Source organism: Sander vitreus, chromosome 4 (genome assembly GCF_031162955.1).
Source record: "Sander vitreus isolate 19-12246 chromosome 4, sanVit1, whole genome shotgun sequence".
NCBI lineage: Eukaryota > Metazoa > Chordata > Actinopteri > Perciformes > Percidae > Sander > Sander vitreus.
Window position 1 is genome coordinate 2,164,112 of NC_135858.1, and position 25,217 is coordinate 2,189,328.

At 41.9% G+C, this 25,217-nt stretch overlaps 5 protein-coding genes and 2 pseudogenes across 5 annotated transcripts; 5 read left to right on the forward strand and 2 right to left on the reverse strand.

Moving 5' to 3' along the window:
• The first annotated feature begins 836 nt into the window (after positions 1-836).
• Positions 837-8,681, forward strand: optc (opticin). The gene is made up of 6 exons (XM_078247350.1): positions 837-1,061; positions 2,471-2,627; positions 2,767-2,925; positions 3,017-3,219; positions 5,093-5,188; positions 7,659-8,681. Exons 1-6 carry the CDS (start codon positions 858-860, stop codon positions 7,824-7,826), a joined length of 987 nt encoding a protein of 328 aa, XP_078103476.1. The 5' UTR covers positions 837-857; the 3' UTR covers positions 7,827-8,681.
• Positions 8,682-11,964: 3,283 nt separating this feature from the next.
• LOC144516159 (histone H3) lies at positions 11,965-12,704 on the reverse strand. Its single transcript, XM_078247351.1, has one exon. The coding sequence runs from the start codon at positions 12,702-12,704 to the stop codon at positions 12,294-12,296; it is 411 nt and encodes a 136-aa protein (XP_078103477.1). The 3' UTR covers positions 11,965-12,293.
• Positions 12,705-12,733: 29 nt separating this feature from the next.
• LOC144517307 (histone H2A-like) lies at positions 12,734-13,279 on the forward strand (annotated as a pseudogene).
• Positions 13,280-16,099: 2,820 nt separating this feature from the next.
• LOC144516422 (histone H2B-like) lies at positions 16,100-16,653 on the forward strand. Its single transcript, XM_078247682.1, has one exon. It carries the CDS (start codon positions 16,129-16,131, stop codon positions 16,501-16,503), a length of 375 nt encoding a protein of 124 aa, XP_078103808.1. The 5' UTR covers positions 16,100-16,128; the 3' UTR covers positions 16,504-16,653.
• A 2,266-nt stretch (positions 16,654-18,919) lies between these two features.
• Positions 18,920-20,039, forward strand: LOC144516417 (histone H1-like; annotated as a pseudogene).
• A 1,091-nt stretch (positions 20,040-21,130) lies between these two features.
• On the forward strand, positions 21,131-21,689 carry LOC144516419 (histone H3). Its single transcript, XM_078247679.1, has one exon. It carries the CDS (start codon positions 21,139-21,141, stop codon positions 21,547-21,549), a length of 411 nt encoding a protein of 136 aa, XP_078103805.1. The 5' UTR covers positions 21,131-21,138; the 3' UTR covers positions 21,550-21,689.
• Positions 21,690-22,118: 429 nt separating this feature from the next.
• LOC144516420 (histone H2A-like) lies at positions 22,119-22,661 on the reverse strand. Its single transcript, XM_078247680.1, has one exon. The coding sequence runs from the start codon at positions 22,638-22,640 to the stop codon at positions 22,257-22,259; it is 384 nt and encodes a 127-aa protein (XP_078103806.1). The 5' UTR covers positions 22,641-22,661; the 3' UTR covers positions 22,119-22,256.
• Positions 22,662-25,217: the final 2,556 nt, after the last annotated feature.

The following is a 25,217-nucleotide window of genomic DNA, read 5'->3' on the forward strand; positions in this document are numbered from 1 at the left end:
ATGTGAGCTAAAAAGTAGTGTGTCCCAGCTAAAAAAGTTGTCTGTGTGCGAGTTAAAAGTAGTGTGTGAGCTGCTCCAAGCTAACTTTATACCTTGCCTCATGATCATCAAATTCAGACCATTTTCTTCAGTAACAAAAGAAAAAGAAATGTTTTCATTTAGTAAATGTTCTGAAACTTTTGACGATATCACATGATCTTGATCTGTATATACATGTCCCTGAACATCTACAATTCCATGCAGCGCATTCTCACGAATGGGTTCGTATGATATCGTACCAAAACTTATGCACAATAATTCGTATGATGGGACAATGGCGCCACAATTTCGCTCGTTTTGTGTGAGCCAGGGAAAGAGCACCGTGAGGTTACAGCCATTTCAACGGCCATTGCAATTTAGTTTAGCCGACAAAATGTTACTGTGGGTCAGGTACAGAGCATCGTGGTTCAACAGCCTGTTACATATAAATACGTATTTTTTCCGCGAAATAAGCACATGACCTCAAAGAATGGGAATTGAGATTCAATAAGAACTGGTTTCGATGAGCAGAATCGGAATCGACCAAATTGAAACGATACCCAAGTCATGAGTCCCCCAAACAAAACCCCTCTCAGCAAATTCTGACCGGACACCAAAATGAAAGCCACTCAGAATTTTTCTATTTCATTTTTTTTGTATGATTTATTTATTTTGCTGGCCTAGATATACTAAAAATGCCATGAACATATCCTCAGTGTTCTCTATATTAGCTACGGCCCTGTTTGAGACACAGTAACTGAACATATTGACACTGTTAAATGAAACCCTTCATTATCCTCTTTTGATGTTAGCAGGCTGTCCCCTTGTTTGAGTTGAGGATGTCTCTGCAGTCTCTGATGATGGCCCTTGCCATGGTCCTGGTCTTCCTGGGCCCCCACCCTAGCATGGCAGCCCCTCCAGGTGAGCCAGATGATGAGGCTTTTGACCTTGAAAACTACGACCTGAACAGTGAAATGGACTGGGAGAACCTGGATGCCAACATTTATGGAGACAGTTATGATTATGACGACTTGGACCAAGAGGTGAGGAGGAGGGAAGGGATAAAACACTATTATCGTATCAACCCGAATATAAGACGACCCTGATTTTAAGAGGACCCCTTGTTTTTCAAGACTCAGTTTTGGAAAAATACTTTTTGAAGACCAAATCTTGTGTGTATAGGTGTATGCGTCCCGAAGCAGGTCTGTCCATATATTTGAATGGGGGTACTGCGTTTAAGCAACTGTGGGGTTTGCCATAGGGGATAGAAGAGAAAAAAACGCAGCGGCCTGCGGCCTAAAGTTGAGACAGAGTCAACTTTTGGAAAAACACAACCGCAATGTGCGGTGGCCAATCATGTCACCCGGGAACAGACTTGTCAGTCCGATTTGAGGCAGCGGGAGAATCCTGTACAGTAAACAGGAAACATCACTGCCTTTATCACTGTCACAAGAAAGGTTTTAAAACACAAAACCCAAGCACTGAACTGCCCAGGAGTTTGTGTAACAGCTGACTGTTTCCTCAGTCTCTCCATCTCTATTCTTTCTCTCTTTCTCCGTGAAATGAAGCTGCCGTATAAACGATCTGACAGATAACAGTAATTGTGAAATATAAGGTCCACTTGTGCTACATTGGGGGGGGTTAAAGAACACAACAGGACGTCACACAAATGGGCCTTTTCAGTGACACTCCCACCGCCGCACAACCCTGTGGAAAATCACCAGATTGCTTTTTTTGGTCTGAACGCAGGGTCACACAAACTCCTTACTCATTTACATTAACTGCTTTGACCTCGGGTCTGGTTTGGACATGAAAACAGAATGCCTGTCGTGTTCTGGTCAGGCTCGGTTTCTACTCTCCAGTTCAGACAGAAATATGCGACCCCATCTGCTGTTGTGAATGTATAAATTACATTTGAAAGTCTAGACCCCGTATTTCAGACGTCTTATATTTGGGCCAATACATTATATATTTTATATTACGAGTAGTAAGGAAAGCAGGTTCTTTCAGTTTAATTTCTTACCAAGGCTTAAAGACGGGACGAGCGATGTGTGGTCATATCAGGTTATGTATTTGAAGGTTATCATTCCTCATATAAGTCCAGAAATTGTGTGCAAGGTTGAAATTGCAGGCTAGTAAATGCTGTTTTTGGTTCAGAGCCTATATTTGGGTCAGATCACATTCTTACCTGAAGTGAAACGAACTCTAGAGCGCTTGGAAGCGAACAGAGACCCCCGTTTTCAAGCGTACCAGAGTTCAGTTGTTTGGTCCGAACTAGAGTTCGAAGGAGCTTTTACACCGCCCCAAACGAACAGGACTATCCGACGAAACGCTCCAGGGTTCGGTTATAACGGACCAAACGGCTCAGGTGTAAAAGCAACCTTATTTATATCTACACAGTAATAAAACTATTTGAACTGTCTCTCTCTTCCTGGCTGCCCTGGGAGGACAGATTGAGGTGGGCACCGTGGCACCAGAAACCCCTCCACCAGCCAACCAGCCCACAGCTGAACACTATGAGGAGGAGTTGACCCTGCCCACCCTGTCTCCAGCTCCCGTCACCCTGGACTTCAAGGGACCAGGTCTTTTTGGCCCTGAGACCGGCCTGGGTAGGTCAAAGCATCAACTGGGTCTATATTTATTGTCACAAAAGTTGAAAAATCAAAAGTATTTATATAAATTTGTGTGTCTAATTGTGTGTCTGTTCTGCGTGCATACGTATTAAAACTCCGCCCTCTCTGTGTGCAGGTATGCCTACCTGCCTACTGTGTGTGTGTATTCGTGGGAGTGTGTACTGTGATGACATGGGCCTGGATCAGATCCCACCCCTGCCCAAAGATACCACGCATTTGTATGGCCGCTTCAACAAGATCCGACATGTCAAGAACACAGACTTTATCAACCTCAGTGAGAATTCCCTTTGGACACAGCTATTATAAACTAAAAAGATAAATGACATGTAAAAGACAATAGGATGTCCTGTTGTTGTTTGTTACAGATAAACTCCAGTCCATTGATCTAACAGGGAACCAGATCTCAGGGATGGATGAGGATGTGTTTCGCTCTCTGCCACAGCTCAAGGAGTTACTGTTGGCTGACAACAACCTGCAGGTCATGCCCGAGTTGCCAGTCACCATGAAAATCATTGATCTACGTAACAACAGGTTGATCAGTCGTGGGGTACATTCTGAGGGATTCAAGGTAAATATCCTGCATATATGCTTAAAATACAAACTTGTTTTACACACCAAGATTGGTTTATTCGTACTAGTGTCACTCAGCCCTTGAAAACGGTTCAGTTCATGATTTGTGGTCCCGGAGGAGCTTTGTCAGGTTTGAGAAAATAACTAATGATTTGACAAAACCTTCTTAGAATAAGATCAACTTATACTATTTTTCACCAACATGTGTATGAATATGTGTAGTATATGTATATGCATTTAAAAACAATAATATGTAGTGAGTATCCCTAAGTTCAAAGTTGGCCCCTCCTCCAACGGCCAGAGAGAGAGAGAGAGAGTGTGAGAGAGAGCAGCAGTGGTTGAGCCAGCTAGTCAATGAATAAAAAGAGGGAGCGCTGAAAAAGCAGTGAGTCAGAGGAATAAAACGTTATTTTCTGATTTTTTTTTTACAATGTTTATTGTTCTAAAGCACAAATAAACACACTCACACCTCTACGGGAAGTGACACAATATTGGATTATGAGTGAATGCAGAGCTTCAGCCTGTCTGTGTCTGCGTGTCTGTGTCAGTTACACTTGTGTGTCGGTATGAGACACTGAGGGGCAAAGTGGCGGTGGGGAATGAGAACGCTGTTATTCTGTTATGTTATGTTATAGGCTGGGAGTAGTCTCGCATTGCCAGACCTATCTCCACAGCGCTGCGGAGGAAGGTCTGGCTAGTCCACACAACATTTCGGGTTAGGAGCAAAACGTGCTCTGGTTTATTGGCATTTCTTTAAACCTATCACAATTGTCTTGGGATGCGCTAAGCGCTGGACGCAGCAACGGTGCCTCTGCAAAATAGCCTCGGGAAGGAACTTGTTTTGGTGGAACATGTGTACGTTCAAAAGTAGTTTTAGTCGTGCAACAGAAAACTCAGATTGGACAGATAGTCTAGCTAGCTGTCTGGATTTACCCTGCAGAGATCTGAGGAGTTAACCGTAGTCCTCAGAAATCCACCGGAGTTTAGAACGCCATCACAGAGAAAGCAGAAGGTAACGGACATCCGGCCAAAAATGAGGGACATTCGGCGGAACCTCCAGCGGCACTGGAACAATCCAGTAAATGAAACGTCGTCGAAATATAGGTGGGGCCCAAAGGCTCTTTGTTACCACCCATAAACGTCCTGACTGACAAAGAGAAAACACAGGCAGAGGGCAGGGTCTCCGCACATCATAGACCGTAAAAACAGTGGACGTAGCAACATCCCATTGGTTTGTGGACTACTGTTTTGAAGCCTTGAGTTTGACAATTTGGCTGTCAACATCTTGGTTTTTTTCTTTTTACAACCAGTGGAGTCGCCTCCTGCTGCAGACAAACACTACCACACACTTGTTATGGATCATAAAGGATGATTAAGGGGTATTACTTTACTTTGTATTTGCCTAACAATATCTTTGGGAAAATCCGTTACATATTATACTTTTATGGCAAGGTTTACAAAGTCCAATAACATTAGTTTCTACACCTATACAGGAGTAGTTTGGGAAAAACAACAGCTGCAGGCAATAATTTGTAATCCTGCGCTATCAAACAACTTAATACATCTCAGTATCTGTGGATAGTTAGAACATAAAATATATTTTAGACCGTGGATGGATGTTCCAGTAGTTTTCCAGCAACCCCCTGGTGAATTGTGGTGGGATCCAACTGCTTTCTCTGACCCCCTTAGGCCTGCAGTCATGCTGGTTTACAAAACAATGAAAAACAGAAAAATGTATTAAATCTTACTCAGCAAATTTAATAGGTTGTTCAAGGTCTAGATAGTTCATATTCAGTAGGTGTGGGGCTCCCTCTTGTGGATAGTTTCATGTATTTTTGTGTTATGGGAGTGTTTCTTTTCTCCCCATGCAGGATATGAGCCAGCTGGAATTCCTCTATCTGTCAAACAATAACCTGGATTACATTCCTACACCACTACCACTGGGCTTGAGAGTGTTACACCTGCAGGTAGAAGCACATTCATGTCATTCCTCTTCTTTTTTCAGGCCTCCAAAGGATAGTTTGCAGCCAGGTCACATCAATTACGAACAGTATTAAGAGCAGAACAGCCACTGCAACACTGTAAAACATAGTCACAGACATAGAAATATATAGAAAAGAAATCCCCCAGCCCAGCCTACCCAGACCTAGCCTGGCTACAGAATCAAAGGACGATTTAAACGTGTTTCATCCAACTTGTTTTCAGTGCGGTCAGGGCGGTGCGGATGGCACATTTGATCGCCGCAAACTGTCCTCTCGTTCATACTGATTGTGGTCAAAGTGGTCGGAGCGGCTCCAAGAATGAACTTCTTCTCTTCTGTAGCCAATCATTGCTTTTTGGTGTCTGCGTGGTTACATGCACAGCAAGACAGAGATACATCAGAGGAGTGGCTACACTATGATGTGTTTCCTAATTTGTTTTACTCAGGAATGTGTTGATAAGCAAGACATAAAGAAGAAAAGGAGTGTTTTCTCCCTTTTTCTTCCTGTGGATGGTGTGCAGGGTCAGTCGGTCAAAGCGTGCTAAAAGGGCTCCTTTGATTGCATGCCTGGCTGCACGTCGCACCAGGCTGCAGTTTCGTTATATCGTTGTCCACACCGCCGCGAAAGCAAGAAGCATGAAAGACGTTTTGTCGTCTAACCACCTTGAACCATGAAGTGACAACCACGTGGCAGTAACTCAATTCAGTTCAATTCAATTTTATTTACAGTATCAAATCATAACAAGAGTTATCTCAAGACACATTACAGATAGAGTAGGTCTAGACCACACTCTATAATTTACAAAGACACAACAATTCCAATAATTCACCCAAGAGCAAGCATTAAGTGCGACAGTGGCGAGGATAAACTTCCTTTTAGGTAGAAACCTGGGACAGACCCAGGCTCTTGGTGGGCGGTTGTCTGACGGTGCCGGTTGGGGGGGTGATGAACAGTGGCAATTATAGTCACAATAAAGAAAATGGACCTATGACTAGAAATAGTAGTTGTAGTAGTTCATGGCGTAGCAGGGCACTGCATGGCGTTACAGGGTGTAGCAGGGCATAGCAGGGTGCCAAGGAGGACCACAGCGGCAGCTGCAATCATGATTTAGGTGCCACACTAATCCAAGGAAAACTGTGAGGCGAGAAAACTAAATATAAGGACTCCGGGGAATAAACTCCCCAGAGCTAAGTTAGTAACAAGCATGTCTGGGGCATGAGTGCACACAGATGGAAAGAAAGAGAAGAAGGGAGCTCATTGTGTCAAAGGAAGTTAACCACCAGTCTAAAACTATAACAGCTTAACTAAGAGCTGGTCCAAGGCCAACCTGAGTCAGCTCAAACTCTCATATCAAATCAAGTGAGAAGTAGGTTCATTTTCTCATAGACTTCTATAGGAACTGACTTCTTTTAGCAACCAGTGGAGTCGCCCCCTGCTGGAAATTAGTTAGAATGCACGTCTATGGCACTTGCGCATTAGCTTCACTTTTCAGCCCGGGAAGTATTTGTCCGCTTGTAAGTTGTTGTTTTTTTATTAAAAGAATGAACTAGTAAACACAATCCATGGAACTGATATAGTAAATTGTCACATGAAGACTACAGTGCATAAGGACAAAAATGGTAAATGTCCATTCTTTGCTTTAGCATCTAGTTTTGGGGAATTACCGTTCGAAAGCTTTGCATCCTCGCTAGTGTATTGAGTTACTAGTAAATGACAAATGTATTCTGTTGCATATACATGACTACGTATCTTCATTTTATAAGCCATGCCAAAATGATTGCAGATTTCGAACGAGGCAAAAAATAGTAGAACAATTAGACAGGATACCAAATAATTCCCTGATTCTGCCTTTGGTCGAGGTGGCAGTAGGCCTGTCACGATAACACATTTTGCTGGACAATAAATTGTCCCAGAAATGATTGCGATAAACGATAATATTGTCATTCTGAGACCATTTTCATCTAATATAATGATAATGGCATAATAATGCAGGTACACCTTTTCAAAGATCAATACACTTTTATTTCTAAAGAATATTTAACACTGGAACTGGAAGACATTTTAAATATCCACAATAAATGAACAAAACAACCAAAAACAATAAATAAAATGGACTCTCAGTCTCCGTTAACAAAAAATGCACTGGAATAAAAACCAAACACAACCAAAAACAATAAATAAAATGGAAATTTTTCCGGCCGCGATAATTTCCATTTAAAAATGATCGAGCTCATTTTTATTTATCATGCGATTAATTGATTTATTGCATATTGCGACAGGCCTAGGTGGCAGTCATCCCATTATCCTCTAATCCTGTGCACTTAAACCATAATTTTGTATTTTTAATTAGGGCATCCTATGTAAAGTCAACGCTGGCCCTCAACAAATGTTTAATGCACTTTAGTACACTTTCCTTGTTAAAACTTCAACAGAAATGTCCTTGTTCCCCAATCAGAATAACAACATTCAGTTTCTGCATGAGGACACCTTCTGTAACCGTCATGATCGCAACTTCATCCGCCGTAACCTGGAGGATATCCGTCTGGATGGCAACCCGCTGAACATCAACCTGTTTGCCCAGGCCTACATCTGCCTGCCACGCCTGCCTGTAGGGAGTCACTGACAGCTGCAAAATTAGAAAAAAACCAAATCAATGCATCTACATTAACACAAGTTAAATGGTGTTGTGTGTTATGACAACCCATTCTCACTCCCAACTCATAAAATACGGACACTTGGGCAGTGCCTCTCAGCGTCAGATACAACGCAAAAAGCCCCCTTCAGCGTGTGTATGGAGCGCACCGGGCAGAGCAGCAGCTGCTCTTTAAGATGACGTAGTATTACGAGCGACAACGCTAGTGAGTAGTATGATTCCGCGTAGGGGAAGTTGGTTGGGGGGGGGTGGATGGGTCAAACAACACAGGACTTTCACCCAGGAGACTGGGATTCATGTCCCGCGTGTCACTGAAACGTTCATTTTTATAACCCCACCCACGATCTTTTCCTAAACCCAACTGTCCCGTTGTTGTGTCACAGAAACGTACCTGTTATAAGACCACCCAGGATCTTTTCCTAAACCTAGCTGCCTGTTCTTGTGCCGCATGTCAGTTAAATGTACATCCTGACCCAGAGCGTCAAAAGTGATGCCAATAGTCCCGACCAAGCGCGTTTAGATGAAGCGCATTTAGATATGATGCTAAGGGAGACTTTTAGCGTTAATAACAGCGCCAAAGGCACCTGACCAGGTGTCCGTATTTTAAGCGATGGGAGTGAGAATGTGTTGGTTTTGAGGAGAGGAAATTGCAGCGGGACTGTTTTGCTGATGAAAGTGTTCAACTGAACATTATGCTTACAACAATTTATTTTGCATCCTGATCCATATATAAATACACATTCCAAATAATCTGTGTAACTTTGATTTGAATGATCAGAAAACACCACTATTGTTTTGCATTACATCACAATAAAACACACTGGTTTACTGTATAACTTTCTAATGTTGATGTTTTATTATCTATATATTATCTGTATATATATTTTAACTCATCATTGTTCTGGTCTGAAGAAGAATTTCTCTCCTGGGAGACATACAGCTTCCTATCTTAACATATTATTATTATTATTGGTATTAGTGATATTATGTACTTAACCCTTTAACAGAGATAACAAATTAGTAGTACAGGTAGCTTTAGTTCATTAAAGATTTTTCTGAATGACACTTTTAACCCAAGAAAGAAAGAAAGAAAGACTAACAATAAATGAAAAAAATCAAATCATGAAAAAAAAACCTTTTAAAAAATATAACTTAATAAAATAAAAAATGAACTCCAATAAAACTTGGAATAAGTTAGAATAGTTTGAAAATTAAATCAATTTATTTCACTTTCCAGTTCTTAAAATGCTCATATTATGCTTTTTGGCTTTCCCCCCATGTCCTTTATTGTGTTATATATCTTTTTTTTGTGCATGTTATAGGTTTACAAAGTGAAAAAGCCCAAAGTCCACCCCAAAGGGACTTACCATCTCCAACAGAAAACACTGTTCACAAACTGCTCCAAACAGCTCTATTGTAGTCCAGCCTTTACTTCAGAGACAAACGTGGTCACTTTGTAACACACGTTATAATGCTCGCCTAGCTGCTAGCATGGCACGTCCTCATACTCTGCTTCTGACTGGCTAGTAGTCCTTACCTAGGTACTGTCAGGGCCCTCATACTCTGCTTCTGACTAGCTAGTAGTCCTTACCTAGGTACTGTCAGGGACACTCATACTCTGCTTCTGACTGGCTAGTAGTCCTTACCTAGGTACTGTCAGGGCCCTCATACTCTGCTTCTGACTAGCTAGCAGTACTTACTGAGCATGTGCGACTCCCAACAAAGATGGTACAGAAGTGAGATGTCTCACTCTGTAGCTAAAACAGAGAGCTCAACACACAGGGTGAAAAGAGGAAAAAGTTTTCTGAAAATGAAACCACGTAAACCTATTCTGGTACAACCTCTAAATACAATTATGAACCTGAAAATGAGCTTAATGAGCACTTTAAAGGGTAATTTCAGGGGGTTTTCAACCTGCACCCTAAAAAATGAACTCCAATAAAACTTGGAATGACGAATTTAATTTGAAAATTAAATCAAATAATTTCACTTTCCATTTCTTAAAATGTAATTTCGGTAACCCGGTCTCACTGCAGTTTGTGTTATGGTGACGTTATTTTGATCTATTGATTTGTGTACAGGGAAACGATTTTCTACTTTATTTCGTGCTGGTCACCACGAAATTGGAACGTTACTATTTCATGAACGGCCATGACACTGGGCTGAGTATTGAGCAAGAACGCCGCGAACCGGGCTGCAATGTAATCCGATAAGCCAAATGGGCATTGTCTATTTCTGTCCACTAATAGTTTTTGCCACTGACAGTCTCAAATTATAATTCTAAGTGTCTGACAACATTATGGAAAGGATCCCTACAGAGATAGACCTTTTAAGGAGTAAAATCCTTGTGGTTTAACATGAAACAACTCAGAAATCACCATCACCAAACCCACCAGACTCCGTTCAAAAAAACAATAGTTTTAGTGTGTATAGAACCAACATATTTTCACATGTAAATGGGTGAATTAAGGGTTTATTTCAACCAAACCAGAGGGGGGACCAAATCTGCCCAGTTCCAACGCAAAATGAAGTATTCCCGTTGATTTTGGATTACATGCATGTCCTGGCTGAAGTTACGTGCTAATGCAAGGGATACTAACATTAGCTGGCTAACATGTTGACAAGAATTCAGCAAAAACACTGCGAGACAATGTCCATTAATAAAATTGTCATTTGTATAACACTACAAAAATGACCACAATCAACAGTGAAATAGCCTACATAACACTCATATTACATTCTAGTTTTCCACTTTTTAATACATTTGAAAAGAGACGGTACCCCACAGTGTTTTTGACTTGCCCACAGCAGTGGTGCAACAGCTTCGGCTGGGGTATAGCAACACCACTTGAATAACCTACACGTAACGTTAGAACTGCAGTAGGCTACACGGTATATATGCCACTAGAAACGGTTTTAATAATAATCTCTAAGTTTAGTTATGATTATCAAACCAATTTTCTTATGATTATTCCGTACAGCGGTGCATAGCTGCCTGTCGTAGAAAATCAACATCTGTTAACCTATCAATATATTGGAGGGGGGGACATTTTGAGCATATTAAAATATTGCGGGAGGGGGAGGGGTGAGCCCTCCAATATATATTATGATTACTAGCTTGTGGTGATTGTTGGAACAGTGGAAAGATTGTTTCTGTCGACTTTGACTGAAGTGTGTTTTACGATGATACAATTACTGTTTATTTAAATGGAGTCTGGTGGGTTGGCGATAGCAATTTAGGGGATGTTTTTCTGTTTAAAAAAAGGAGTTTACTCTTTAATAAAAAGGTCGACCTCTGTAGGGATCCTTTCCATAATGTTGTCAGACACTTGGAACAACAATCTGAGCCTGTCAGTGGTAAAAACAGCTCCTTTGTTGACATAAATTGAAGGTGCACAAATGTACAAAGGTAGGTGGTTTCGCTGCTGCCAAATGCAAAATCCCGAAGTTACCCTTTAATGACGGATTTAACTTCAAAGGACATTTTTCTCTTCTGAGGAGAGCTTTTCAGTCCCCTTCTCACAGAGTTGATCTGTGTATTTATGCTCTTATCAGCATTCACTAACCACTGCGGTTTCTAATTGTGGTTGTAATGACACATCTGCGCCTGTAGATGGAGCTCTGCGTTTACATTCACAGCTGCTGCAGCAAACACTTCCCTCAGAGGTGAAGCTGATAGGCCTATGTTGTTAGGCAGTTATTAAAAGTTAATGTTATGTAGCGTGCATGATCAAGAAAGTACTATTTGTTTCCAAATGACAAAATGTTCTTTTTTTCACCCTTTTCTTTTAACAGATAAAAGCGAATGCCACTTTGATCCATAACGTCTATGTTCACAACAGCAGGGTTGTCACAGTCACCATTTTATCTTCAATCATTTCACAGAACTAACAGTTATCATAAAAAAATAAAATATAATTTATTGATCATGAACTCGTTTTGCACGAGAAATGTTTTAGCAACATAATCCTTTAAAACCTTAGGTTCGACTTTTTTAAACACTATCTCGACCTTTTATTAAACCGTGAACTGATGTCAATATAAACTAATAAAATGATGTAGACAAATTGTTTCCGTGATCTTTCCATCGTGTTATCATGTGCTTGGTAGGAAACATTTAGACTATTAAATAAGCTATAAAATGTTTGAAGATGTAGGTCTACATGTTGTGTAGACTGTTGAAAAGAACAGCATTTTCCTTTAAAATATTGACTGATAACAGTGAAACAAGAGCCCTTGAGTTTGCAGTGAGGTGGCTTTGGTGTTTGTTTTTTTCCTTTGACTTCAGTTCAGCTCACATGTCAATATTTCATAAAAAGCACACGATTGTGCGTTTCGTCTTTACAACAGAAACATAATAAAAAAGGAAATACTCTTTTAGGATGATTTGGTGGCTCTTAAAAGAGCCTTTGTGTTTGAGCAGCAGCAGCAGACGGTTTAAGCCCTCTCTCCGCGGATGCGACGGGCCAGCTGGATGTCTTTGGGCATGATGGTGACCCTCTTGGCGTGGATGGCGCACAGATTGGTGTCCTCGAACAGGCCGACCAGGTAAGCCTCGCTGGCCTCCTGCAGAGCCATGACGGCGGAGCTCTGGAAGCGCAAGTCGGTCTTGAAGTCCTGAGCGATTTCTCTGACCAGGCGCTGGAAGGGCAGCTTGCGGATCAGCAGCTCCGTGGATTTCTGGTAGCGACGGATCTCTCTCAGAGCCACGGTACCGGGCCTGTAACGGTGAGGCTTCTTCACGCCGCCGGTGGCCGGGGCGCTCTTACGGGCAGCCTTGGTGGCCAGCTGCTTTCTAGGAGCTTTGCCTCCAGTAGATTTACGAGCGGTCTGCTTGGTTCTTGCCATGGCTTTTCCTTTCTGCGATCAGGAGAAATATGAAGTCAAACGGCAAAGCTGTGCTCTTAAACTGTGGGACCGGATGTGAGATGTGTGAGACGCTGCATAAGACCTCCGGCTCCTGATTGGTGAGGGGCTCCTCTGGCGCTCAGCACCGCCTCAAGGAGCGACCCACCGCCCGAATCTCCGCCGCTCATTGGCGAACAATGTTTTGAAAAAGTCCGCCAAATTGTCAGAGCGGGCCGCCCTCTGCTGCTCTGCTGGAAGCCTCTTTTTTGGTTGGTCTGGCTGGAAATGGTCGGCTCCGCGGACATAAAAAGGAGGATTTGGAAAAACCAGAGCTAAGGCAAAGACTCGCGCCTCCCGTGCCGGGCTTCAGTTCTTAGTCGGCCGTGTTCACAGGCTGCTCCGTAAAGGGAACTACGTTCAGCGTGTGGGAGCTGGCGCCCCCGTCTATCTGGCGGCTGTGCTGGAGTACCTGACCGCTGCTGCTGGGCGGAGTGACCATCGCTCAGGGCGGCGTGCTGCTAAACATCCAGGCCATTCTGCTGCCCAAGAAGACCGAGAAGCCCGCCAAGAAGTAAAACTGAAGACTCGCTGACTGCTGGAAACTACACACAAAAAGGCTCTTTTAAGAGCCACACACTCTCTTGATAAAAATGTTTTTCGTGTGTCGCTGAAAGGAAAATATGTAGGTCATTGTTTTAAAACTCTACAGAGGGGAAAAACCTCATTAAAGCCCATGTTAAACGGTTTATTTTCTAATGAATTTGCGCAATTTGCTTGTTGTTAATAAACATTTAAACTGTTACTCAAAAACATCAAATATAATGGATATCACGAAACGGAATAAAATACGGAACAGTAGGCCTAGTATTTTACAGCAGTTTGCAATGATTCTCTGTTTCCCCCACAATGCATTGCATTACGTCACTTGGGGAGACGACAGACGAAAGCCCGTTATGGTCTCGGTCTGTGCCACTGGTGTTGCAAAATATAGCTTTTGGTCTCGACCGAGTCCATGTGTCTTTATGTGTATAATAATATTGGAGGGAAAGTGAAACACAGCTTGGACGGGGATGCTGTTCGGCTTTTCACAAGTTCAGACAGCTAGCTACGCCGACGTTTGCAAACGTTAGTGCAACAGCGTTAGCCAAGACTGCTAGCTAGGTAAATATTACGACTGCCTTCGGCGTTTCCTATATCTGCATCCACGTTGTCAACATAAGACATGTTGCGTTAGTGCTCCTTTTGTACCATAATTTTATTGAATGTAATGTTAAGCTTTGCTCCTACGAGATGGGTGGGTTTTTGTTACATACAAAGCTAACTGGCTATAGTTAGCCTGTATGTATGCTAGCGGAATTAGCTAACGTTGCGTAACCACCCAGCAACTTCGGCAATTGGCAGTAGTTTCGGTGAGCTAACCACGACAGTATTGTCGCCCACAATCAACCTCTGCTGCTAAAAGCAGTCAACCGGCAGTGATGTTTGAAATAGAGACGCTTGTGGATGTGTTAGCTGTCATGGTTAGCTCGTCGAAACTACTGCCGAAGCTGCTGGCTGGCTACGCAACGTTAGCTAATTCCGCTAGCATACACACAGGCTAACTATAGCCAGTTAGCTTTGTGTGTAACGTAACAAAAATCCACCCATCTCATAGGAGCGAAGCTTAACATTTCATTCAATACAATAAGGAGCACTAATGCCATGTCTTAAGTTGACAACGTGGACGCAGATATAGGAAACTCCAAATGAAATGCCGAACAGCACCCCCATCCAAGTAATAAATAAACACTAGGCAAATATGTTGTTACTGGAGCTAGTAGGCTACCATCAAAACGTGAGATACCTAATTAAAAACGGGTTTACAACGTTGGGGGATTTCACAGGTGGGACTGACTGGCAAGTTAGCCCATAGCTAGCATGATGCCTTCTATTTCTAGATCTAGCTAGATAAGTTTACCGGTACTTATCTGAACTAACGACATGATCACTGTCACTAGATATAAAGAAAACCTTGACTTTCACTCGGTGCTATTCACTGACAGTAAAAACACCTCTTCCCAGTCAGTCACCATAGTTGTAGTACTAGGCTGAGGTACGTCTCCCCAACGTGACGTCATCACCGAATTGCGTTAAAAAATCCAATAATACCAAAAACGACAAAAACTGGCCTTTAACACTATTTGGAGACATTTTTAACAATGATATACATATGTTGAGTGCTTTATGTACCCATTAATCAACAGTGGTGGTTAACCTGCAACATGGGCTTTAAGCCTAGGCTACTTATGAAATATCACCATAACTAAATGAGTAGGCTACGATAGACCTATACAAATCCTACAGGCCTGTTGCCGCTTAGAAAGACAAGCCTACTATTGTAAATGAACCGAATAAAGATTTCTACTCCACTTTATCTCAGGCAAATATTGTTCATTTTACTATTTGTTTAGGCTTTTTACTTTAGTTTCTTTCCATATTCAGATTTAGCCTTCTCCGAATATAATCCACAATGACCATAGATCAAGAAAACGTCCTGTTCTTGTTGGTCAATAAATTACTTTTTTTTTTTAATATGAGGTTGATTTATTGAAATATTTTTGATTATTGTCATAAAATAAAGGATAACAAACATTACACTGTAAACACAGTTTTTTCATGTTTTTCATTTTTTTTATGTTCATTGCAACAATAGCCAAAACCAGATCTCAATAAACACAGTTAGCTGCTTGATGCCTTCAGGAGTGTTCACTGGACTTCAGAGTTTACTGAGCAGCACCTGTATTTACTTCCCATTTGATTTCAAAATCAATACAAATTTTGATATAAATTACTGATTCCTCTGGACAGGCTTTTTTTAGTAAGCTCGTCAATGAGTCATAGCAGGGCGTGTAATGGTACTGCTCATTTTCATAAAATCAACCATGTCTTGATATTTAACTTTTTGCTGTAGTAGACTCACTTTTCATCATTTAGCATAACCGTCCATAAAAGAGATTATAATACATTTATGTTAAACAGGTGTTTAAACAAAGTAACTCATCGTTACTAATAGCCTATTTTTTATTAAATGTATTAACAGTAGTCAAGTGCTTTTTAGGAAATGATCTATGTGTATAGTTTACAACCGTGTTAATGGTGTAGCAAAGCGAGACTAATGCTGTAGTGATATTTCTTATGCACACACACGAGCACGTCCTCTTAATGCAGTCAATCACAAAACACATTACTTCTCTTTGTTCCCGACAATAAATACGTCTGCTCACAGGAACGGCTACTTGTTCAGCGCATGCTCAGTCCTGCGCTCAGAAGACAACCAATCCTGTGCGAGCAACAGCACAGTGACATTTGCATCAAGTGGATACAAATTGAACGTTCTGTGGAGCGTCACCACATTCGATTTAGAAGAAACTGTCAGTTTATTAACATGCCGGAACCCACCGTCAAAGCGCCCAAGAAGGGCTCCAAGAAAGCCGTCTCTAAGGCTGTCAGCAAGACCGGCAAGAAGAAGAGAAAGACCAGGAAGGAGAGTTACGCCATTTACGTTTACAAGGTACTGAAGCAGGTCCACCCCGACACCGGCATCTCCTCCAAGGCCATGGGCATCATGAACTCGTTTGTGAGCGACATCTTTGAGCGCATCGCTGGTGAGTCCTCCCGTCTGGCTCACTACAACAAGCGCTCCACCATCACTTCCAGGGAGATCCAGACCGCCGTGAGGCTGCTGCTGCCCGGGGAGCTGGCCAAGCACGCCGTGTCTGAGGGCACCAAGGCCGTCACCAAGTACACCAGCTCCAAGTAAACCATCCCGCTGCTGTAATCTACTAAACCAACGGCTCTTTTAAGAGCCACACACTTCATCTAAAGACTCCTTCCGTATGTCATAAGTTATGCGATCGTACAGGTTCTCGAAATAAAACTCTTCATTCAATCATGTGTTTGGATACAAAATATCGATTTTAGATTAGTTTTCTATTGAAGGTACATTGCATTGTACGGACTGTCTGTATATACATTTATCTTGCTATACGTTGCATCGTTATACTCTTTATAACAAGAACAAAGACAGTAACGTATAAATACCTACCCTTTTTTCACTGTGGGTCAGAGGGAAACATATTTTCAGTTCCTCTGTATGTCTAGTACATATTGCAGAATTAACATTATTAAAGTTGACTTGCCTTGACATGTACAATAAAAGCCCCTCATAATCTCCACAAATATAGCATGCCACTTGTTTACGATAATTCACTATCACTCCTTGTAGACTATCAAGGGTACTATTTTGTTTTTACTCTATAGCTGTGACCAGTGTGTCCAAGTAAAGCTGTTAAACCAACAACTTGGCTCTCTTAAGAGCCACACAATGATTTGAATAAGAGCTCTTTTCCTGCGGAATTTATTAAGCATAACAATGTAATTCTCCAAGATCTATGCTTGGATATATATACATGGTTGTTGCATCTGTATTCAGAGTAGGCCATTTAAAACAATATTTTGAAAGCACCTTTGTCCATTTAAAAGAATGTGGGTGTTTTAAACCTCTATTTATTTAGGATTCATGCAGTTTCTTTAACTCGTAATTGTAAATAGATTGGATTTTAGTCTTTACGACAAAGAATAAACCACTGCACACACAAGGACAGCTGTGGCCAAAGAGTGCTTCCGTTTCCGCTCGTTTCTTGTTAATTTCTTCCCAGGAGCAGCATGGTCAACTTTTCCCAAACAAATCCAGTAGGAGTCTTGCAAATTGGGAACCTGCAAGATCCCCAGTCTTTGTCATAATGTCACTGAGGTTTAAGTCACAGACTATAAGATTTTGCAGATTGTCTTTAGATGTGCTGTGTGTCTTTTCAGAGTCTTCCAGTCAGGTGGTTTGATGATGGCCTTCATGAGAAGAATCATAATGGTAATTGGTAGTAATAGTTTTTTGTCCTGTTTCATGCTTTTAATCATATAGTTTATGTGCTCAAGCACTGTAGGCTACTTCAGAAATGATTGTGCTTTTTACTGCACTAGGCTACATTTGTCTCAAAGCTGGAGTTACTACAGTAACTGTAGTTCCCAAAGTGGAGTCCAGGGTCCTCCAGGAAATCCCCAGAAAAAGGGGAATCATTTATTTTTACTATAATTCCATCCATAAGTAACACCATGACACAATGTATGACTATTTAGGCCATGGATTGTATACACTATGTAGGCTAATCGCTCACACATAAAAACAGAGGTGGAAAGGAAATTGAAGACTCGCAAAAAATAACAAACTCAAGCCCATTCACGCCAATGTGATGAAACCAAAGGAAGCTGTTTAAGTCATTATGATATAATAACTCAAAATAATGACGTAGTATCCCGCACTAACCCATTATTTTTAAAAAAAGTAGATAGTATCATTACTTTGAGATAGAAACCTAGAAGCATTTGTAGCCCAATTATAAAGACTTTTTTCATCACATTGGCGGAAAGTGGCTTCCATCGACAGACATTATCTAAAGCTTTCATGTTATTTACAAAGACATGTCTGCGAGCCCACATTTCCACACTTGCATTTTTATAAATAACTGTGACCTGATCAGATCATGATACAGAAAGATTTTGAGGCAAACTGAAGCTGGTTGCAGTGATTGACAAACAGTCAGGGTTGTGTAGAGCAGAAGAGAGAAATATGACCCTGTGTTTGGAGGCCCATCATGTCAAATCCATCATGTTAAAGATCAATGCCAGCCGAGAAACATGTGTCAGGTAACCGCCTAGATTCACACCCAGCACCCAGTGTGTGTTTACCACCACCGAAAACTACCCCAATTTAAACTAAATAAAACACAATAATGCAGTGATTTTCATTTTATTCTATCCTCACATGTCTCTGCTTACTCGAACACCACTGTCACATTTAATTAACATTACTTTTAAATATTTTTAAAGACAAAATGTGAGGAAAACTCGCTGCGAGTAGTCCAAAATGGCTGTGTATCCGAAAGGTTTGAAGCCTCCTGTAATCAAATGAACGAGTCCTGGTCGCCAAACATGTGCTCAGTGTGAAGGGGAGAAGGTTTGCTCACCGCTACAACAACTGTTGTGCTTTAAAACGTTTCTCTTCTATGAATTTTATCCCCAAATTGTGGAAGAGAAAACACAAAGTGTCGCCACATTTTCAGCAGGGCAGCGGAGAAGCTGTGGGTTGACTCTCCACGGTTCTCATGAGCTTTATAAATCCCGCCTCCTGCCCGAGCTGGAGCACAGCAGACTGTAACACGGCAGAGAAAGACACAGACATGGCAGAAGAAGTTCCAGCAGCTCCAGCAGTTCCCGCGGCGAAAGCTCCGGCCAAAGCCCCCAAAGAAGAAGGCAGCTCCCCGGGTAAAGAGTGACGGGCCCTACCCTCCCGAAGCTCATCCTCGACGCCGTGACTGAATCCAAGGACCGTAAAGGCACTTCGCTTCCGGCTATCAAAAAGACGTTGGCCACCAAAGGCATCGACCTGGAAAAGTCCAACAAACGAATCAACACCGCGGTGAAGAAGTTGGTGACCGACGGAAAGCTGGTCCAGAATAAAGGGATTGGGGCTTCCGGGTCCTTCAAGCTCCCCAAGGCTCAGCCTAAAGCCGCCAAAACAGGCAAGAAAGCTCCCGTTAAAGTGAAGAAGCCCGCTGCCAAGTCCCCGCAGAAGAAAACAGCAGCTAAGAAAACAGCAGTGAAGAAGACGGCAGCCAAGAAAACCGCCGTTAAGAAACCGGCGGCCAAGAAACCAGCAGCCAAGAAGTCTCCTGTGAAGAAAGCCGCTAAAAAGCCAGCAGTCAAATCTACTCCCAAGAAGGCTGCCCCTAAAAAGGTCGCAAAGAAGAAGACCCCTGTGAAGAAAGCTCCGGCAAAGAAAGCTGCAGCGAAGAAGTCCAAGAAGTAAAGTGGCTCTTTAATCTGCACTCAGTGCACCAAAAGGCTCTTTTAAGAGCCACCACAGATTCATGAGAGAGCGATTTTCCTACATTATCATGTCTGTTTCCATTGTTTTACTATTATTTATTCAATCAAAACATTTCTACATGAAATATGATAGTCATTTGTTAGCAGTTAAATTAATGTGCTACATTTTCAAAGAGCAAAAACAATCTGACTATAATTTCCAACACTAGTCCTTCAGTGCTTTGTCCTCTGAACACCACAGGATGGCGCTAACACACAAGGAGTGAGTAACACTTCCTCTTCTGAATTTAGCCACAGATTCAAAAAAAGATTTTCCTAAAACTTTCTCATCTATAAAAAAATATTTTATGAAAATGAAATGTGCGGATAATGAAGACTTACATTTTGTAATGCATGTCTATATTCAAAAGATGATCAACACAATTATTTCATCAACTTCATACTCAATGTATCTTTTCTGATTGTGAGTCAGATTATGGCACACCCTTTTTTGATTTTGAATATATTAGTCCCATTGAGATTAACAATCCTGTTTTTTCAAGAGAGAGACAAGACAGGCACCGACATACAGTTAAAACCACAGTTAATATTATTGTTATATTCAAAAGCAGAAAACAATGGATAATCAACCCTCTTGTTTTATCAACTTAATACCTGAATTTCTGATTGTATATCAGATTTTGTAATCTCAATGGGACCTTTTATTAATTTGGAGGTATAACCTATAGGCTATAACAATTTTTCAAGGAAGACCTGGCTAAAACATTTAAAAAATAAGCATAGGTAACATTTCAAAATAAATAAGAGTCAGTTACATAACCTGGTCCACTTTAAAACATTGACATCTCAATGAATCTGTCTCTAAATGTTTCTGTTTGGATTTGAAATAATTTAGCTGAATTAATGAGAGTTTTAATTCATTCTGTAGGCTACTATAACTGTAACGGTGTAAGTAACCAGGTGTGTTTTGATGAAGAAATATTTTAACAACCGTTTTCAACGTCCACCTAGACAAGTTACATGTAATCCGCGTAACGTAGTCAGATTACAAAGAAATGAACGATAATCATGAAAATGTGCAATAAAATGATACATTGCCAAGGGTTACTTGACAAGGTAATGTCTTATGAAATCTACAGATTTCTCAAATTAAATCAAATCTAAACCTGAATGTGACTTATAATGCTTAGTAAAATGTGCGAGAATTAATTTTTCTTCAAGAAATCAGAATCAAGTGTTCAATTCAATCCACGGATGAAAGTAATTAAGTAAACATATTGACATAATCTAAGCTTTTACTGTTTCAACCCTTATATTTCTAACATTGATGCGACAGCAGCCGTTATCGAGCTGCTGTGTGAGTTTTACTTTGTCCAATAGTTACTCAGCTACAGCCCGCGTGTCTCCCGGTCTGGACCAATCAGCGCTGTACTGGCTCCGGCAGTTCCTTTATAAAGCCGCTGTTCACCCCGAGCACTATTCTTTCTTGAGCTGTGAGCACAGAGAAGCTGAAATGGCAAGAACCAAGCAGACCGCTCGTAAATCTACCGGAGGCAAAGCCCCCAGGAAGCAGCTGGCCACCAAAGCTGCCCGTAAGAGCGCCCCGGCCACCGGCGGCGTGAAGAAGCCTCACCGTTACAGGCCCGGTACCGTGGCTCTGAGAGAGATCCGTCGCTACCAGAAGTCCACGGAGCTGCTGATCCGCAAGCTGCCCTTCCAGCGCCTGGTCAGAGAAATCGCTCAGGACTTTAAGACCGACCTGCGCTTCCAGAGCTCCGCCGTCATGGCTCTGCAGGAGGCCAGCGAGGCTTACCTGGTCGGTCTGTTCGAGGACACCAACCTGTGCGCCATCCACGCCAAGAGGGTTACCATTATGCCCAAAGACATCCAGCTGGCTCGCCGCATCCGCGGAGAGAGGGCTTAAACTCTCCACAGACCAGCTTACAAACACAACGGCTCTTTTAAGAGCCACATACAAACTCCAATAGAGCAACAGTTCTGAAACGATAGTTTTCATATCATGCTGCATATGACAGCTCTATATGGTAGATTTTGTCTCCTCGTTACACCATACAAGAACAGGTGTAGGGTTGTGTGTGTATATTATCCAGTGAGGCATCATTATGACAACTAAATGGAGCTGAATGGATAAAATACAAAGTGTGCCCACCGGTTATGCAAGTGGAAATGCTACCGAGAGGCTCTATAAACTGTGACTAGAAAAACCTACTTAAATATTAGTACCACTCCGGGCATATGCAGTGGGCTACACTGTGCATTTGTTTTGGATTTCATGCATGATAGTTCCCGTTGAAATGTGCTTAATGCGTACAAAATGATTAAACGTTTTGCAGATTTAATCATTGTATTTAAAGTAGTCACAATAGGACGGAATTGTAATGGCTCTGGCTGTGTGTGGCTTTTTCATTGACTGGAGAGAAGTGGGAGATTTATACAGTGATTTAAGACCCGTATTTAACGTCATCTACACTTAAGTCGCACCAAAACACAAAAAGCAGTGTGAAATACGTTCACGATATACACATAGTAAATAAGGATTTGTCTTTAGTTGGGATGTGTGTGGCTCTTAAAAGAGCCGTTGTTGGTTTGGTTGAAGCCGGTTCCAGGTATTTACTTCTTGGCGGGCTTCTCAGTCTTCTTGGGCAGCAGAACGGCCTGGATGTTTGGCAGCACGCCGCCCTGAGCGATGGTCACTCCGCCCAGCAGCTTGTTGAGCTCCTCGTCGTTGCGGACAGCCAGCTGCAGGTGACGGGGGATGATACGGGTCTTCTTGTTGTCGCGGGCAGCGTTTCCAGCCAGCTCCAGGATCTCAGCGGTCAGGTACTCCAGCACAGCCGCCAGATAGACGGGGGCGCCGGCTCCCACACGCTGGGCGTAGTTTCCTTTACGGAGCAGTCTGTGAACACGGCCGACTGGGAACTGGAGCCCGGCACGGGAGGAGCGGGTCTTTGCCTTAGCTCTGGCTTTTCCTCCGGTTTTCCCTCTTCCAGACATTTTTCGTGTTTCTTATCTTCGAGTACGAGAAATAAGAACAAGGACGTTGCCTAAACCGGCATTATATCTACCTAGCTGCTTCGTGATTGGCCCGGTGAGCGTAAGCATGATTGTCCAATCAGAGAAGAGATCAGTCAAGTTGCTGTATTCACAACAAGACTCCATTTAAACTGCACAGCGTTTCAAAATAAAGCGTGACAGATTAAACCGGATGTTCACTATTATCCCATCATATTGTTATTGTTCCGTTTATTATTCTGTAATTTGCCTTTGTAGTTTGTTTTTTTGTTAAAGCACGTTCAAAGGTTAGACACAATTATGTAAACACAAACACACTTAAAAATATAAACGTTACATTTCTATTTGTACTAGCCTGGCCTCCTGTATTCCACCACAGAGTGATTGTTTCGGTCAGACTTTCAGCGGTTTATGGAATAAACAAATACAAGAAAAAAACAATGTGTTAAAGTCCAAAGAAACGAGTCTCAATGTCATACCAACAGAAAACATATCATGTTTAAACTTGCAACTAACAGAACACATACATAATAAGTCGTTTCAGTGCTGACTTTTGATTTATTATTATATTGTATCTGTATTTTGACTAGTTCAGTGGTTTTCAAAGTGGGGTTCGGAGACCCACAGGGGTCTCCAAAGGCTTCGAGGAGGTCCCCAGCCAAAAGGGGAATATTTTTTTTATTGCCTTATAATTTCTTCCATATATATCAGTCTAGGGGTCCTTGACGTGAAAAAGTTTGGGAACAAAGTGGCGATTTTAGCCTATTTCATCTCAGCCCCCCTAAAAATTATAATAATATAAAACAAATTCATTTTTTAAAAATCAATTTCATAGCTTCAAGTTAGTTTGCGAACTTGTCTGTTAGTGACAGAGGGCAAACAATTACAGGTTCAATTTAATATCCTGTGTCGTTGTCGTCAATGCTATGCACCTGTAACCCAGTCAAGGACATTTTTATATTTATGTATTTATTGTTTACACCTCATTATCATTTCATTTGATTCTGGTAGTCCATAAAGGAGCTTTTGTCGTAGGGGGGGGGGGTTAATGTTTTTGCAAGGCACTGTATCAGTGTCAGATTCTCATTAGGGGCTGAGCCCCACTAAATGTCTGATCCTAGGTTTAAACCCTAGATGTTGCTGCAATCTAAGCAGATGTAACACTACATTTTATTGTTTCGTGCCAGTGTCTTGCTCAGGGATACTTTGACATGTGGCTTGATGAGCCTGGGATTGAACAATGTTGTTCCTTTGAACCTTGACAGTACCATTACACATATCATACCTTAACCTCTTGTACAGACATACCCCCAACAGATGGAACGGGCATTGCATATTGGGATATTGTGGCTGTGGACTGGAGAGCTCGTTGCTTATCTTGGTGGCCTTTGCTTTTTATGTGGCGCGCTACATCTGTCACACCCTGGTGGCAACATGAGTTTTCAATACGGCAGACTGCACACCAGTAGTGCGTGTTGAGGCTCCCTCTGGTAATAAATGGCCATGAAGAGGTCCACTCATTTTTGAAAATGGATCTATAGGTTGCTGCTCCAGCCAGGGCATGACTCTTCTGGCCCTGCTGTTGTCTTCTTCCATCTGCCCTGTTGGTTGTTCTATTTCCTGTCTGTTGCTCCTCTGCTTGTTTGTCAGTCTGTCCTGTCTGTTGCTCTCTCTGTCCTGTCTCCTGCTCTCTCTGTCCTTTGTGTTGCTCCTCTGTCTGTTGTCCTGTCGTTTCTATCAATCGTTCTGGCTGTTCTGTCAGTGTGTTTGTCTGTCTTTTCTCACTTGGCTGGTTCTTTAAATAAAATAAAAGGTTTCGCTTTTGTCCTGGCAAAGGTCTCTTACGGGACATCTTTGAAACCTTAAACAATTCAAATGGTCATGTTGGTTTAATAACTCTACTCTCAGTTACAAAAACATACCTACTTCTATTGCACACATTTCCTGTATTTATGTTAAATTCTTTGGAATACATCTTACCTGTTCGAAGTGCTGTTTGGTCCTACAGAAAAACTCTTCATCCACAGTGAGTCATTTTCTTTGTCCTGTTAATAAAAAGATAAATGCCATGTGAGTAAATAAACAATGCTATGAGCTGATGTTTTAAGTGGGGATGCACCGAATACAGATTTAATCCAGAACTCAGAACTAATCCATATAGTTTCTGGCAAAAAATAAAAAACATGAATCGTGTTTCCATTTCAGACTTTGACCAGGAATGGAAGAAAACCGTTGACATGGCCACAACAAATCCCCCCCTATCACTGACCTCAGCAGATGACCAACTGACACAGCCCATCACCGCCCATGAAATCAAAGTTCACCTGAAAAAAAAATGAAAAACCAAACACCCGGACAAGACAAAATAGACACCATCTTGATAAAGCAAGCACCAGAAGTATATTTCACCACCTGTCTTACCACCTGTTACTTTCTCTTGCCCTGGAAAACAGCCATAGTCACAGTGATCCATAAACCCGGAAAAGATCCTAAACACCCCACCAGCTACAGACCCATCAGCCTTCTTAGTCATATTGGAAAATCGTTTGAACGCACCAT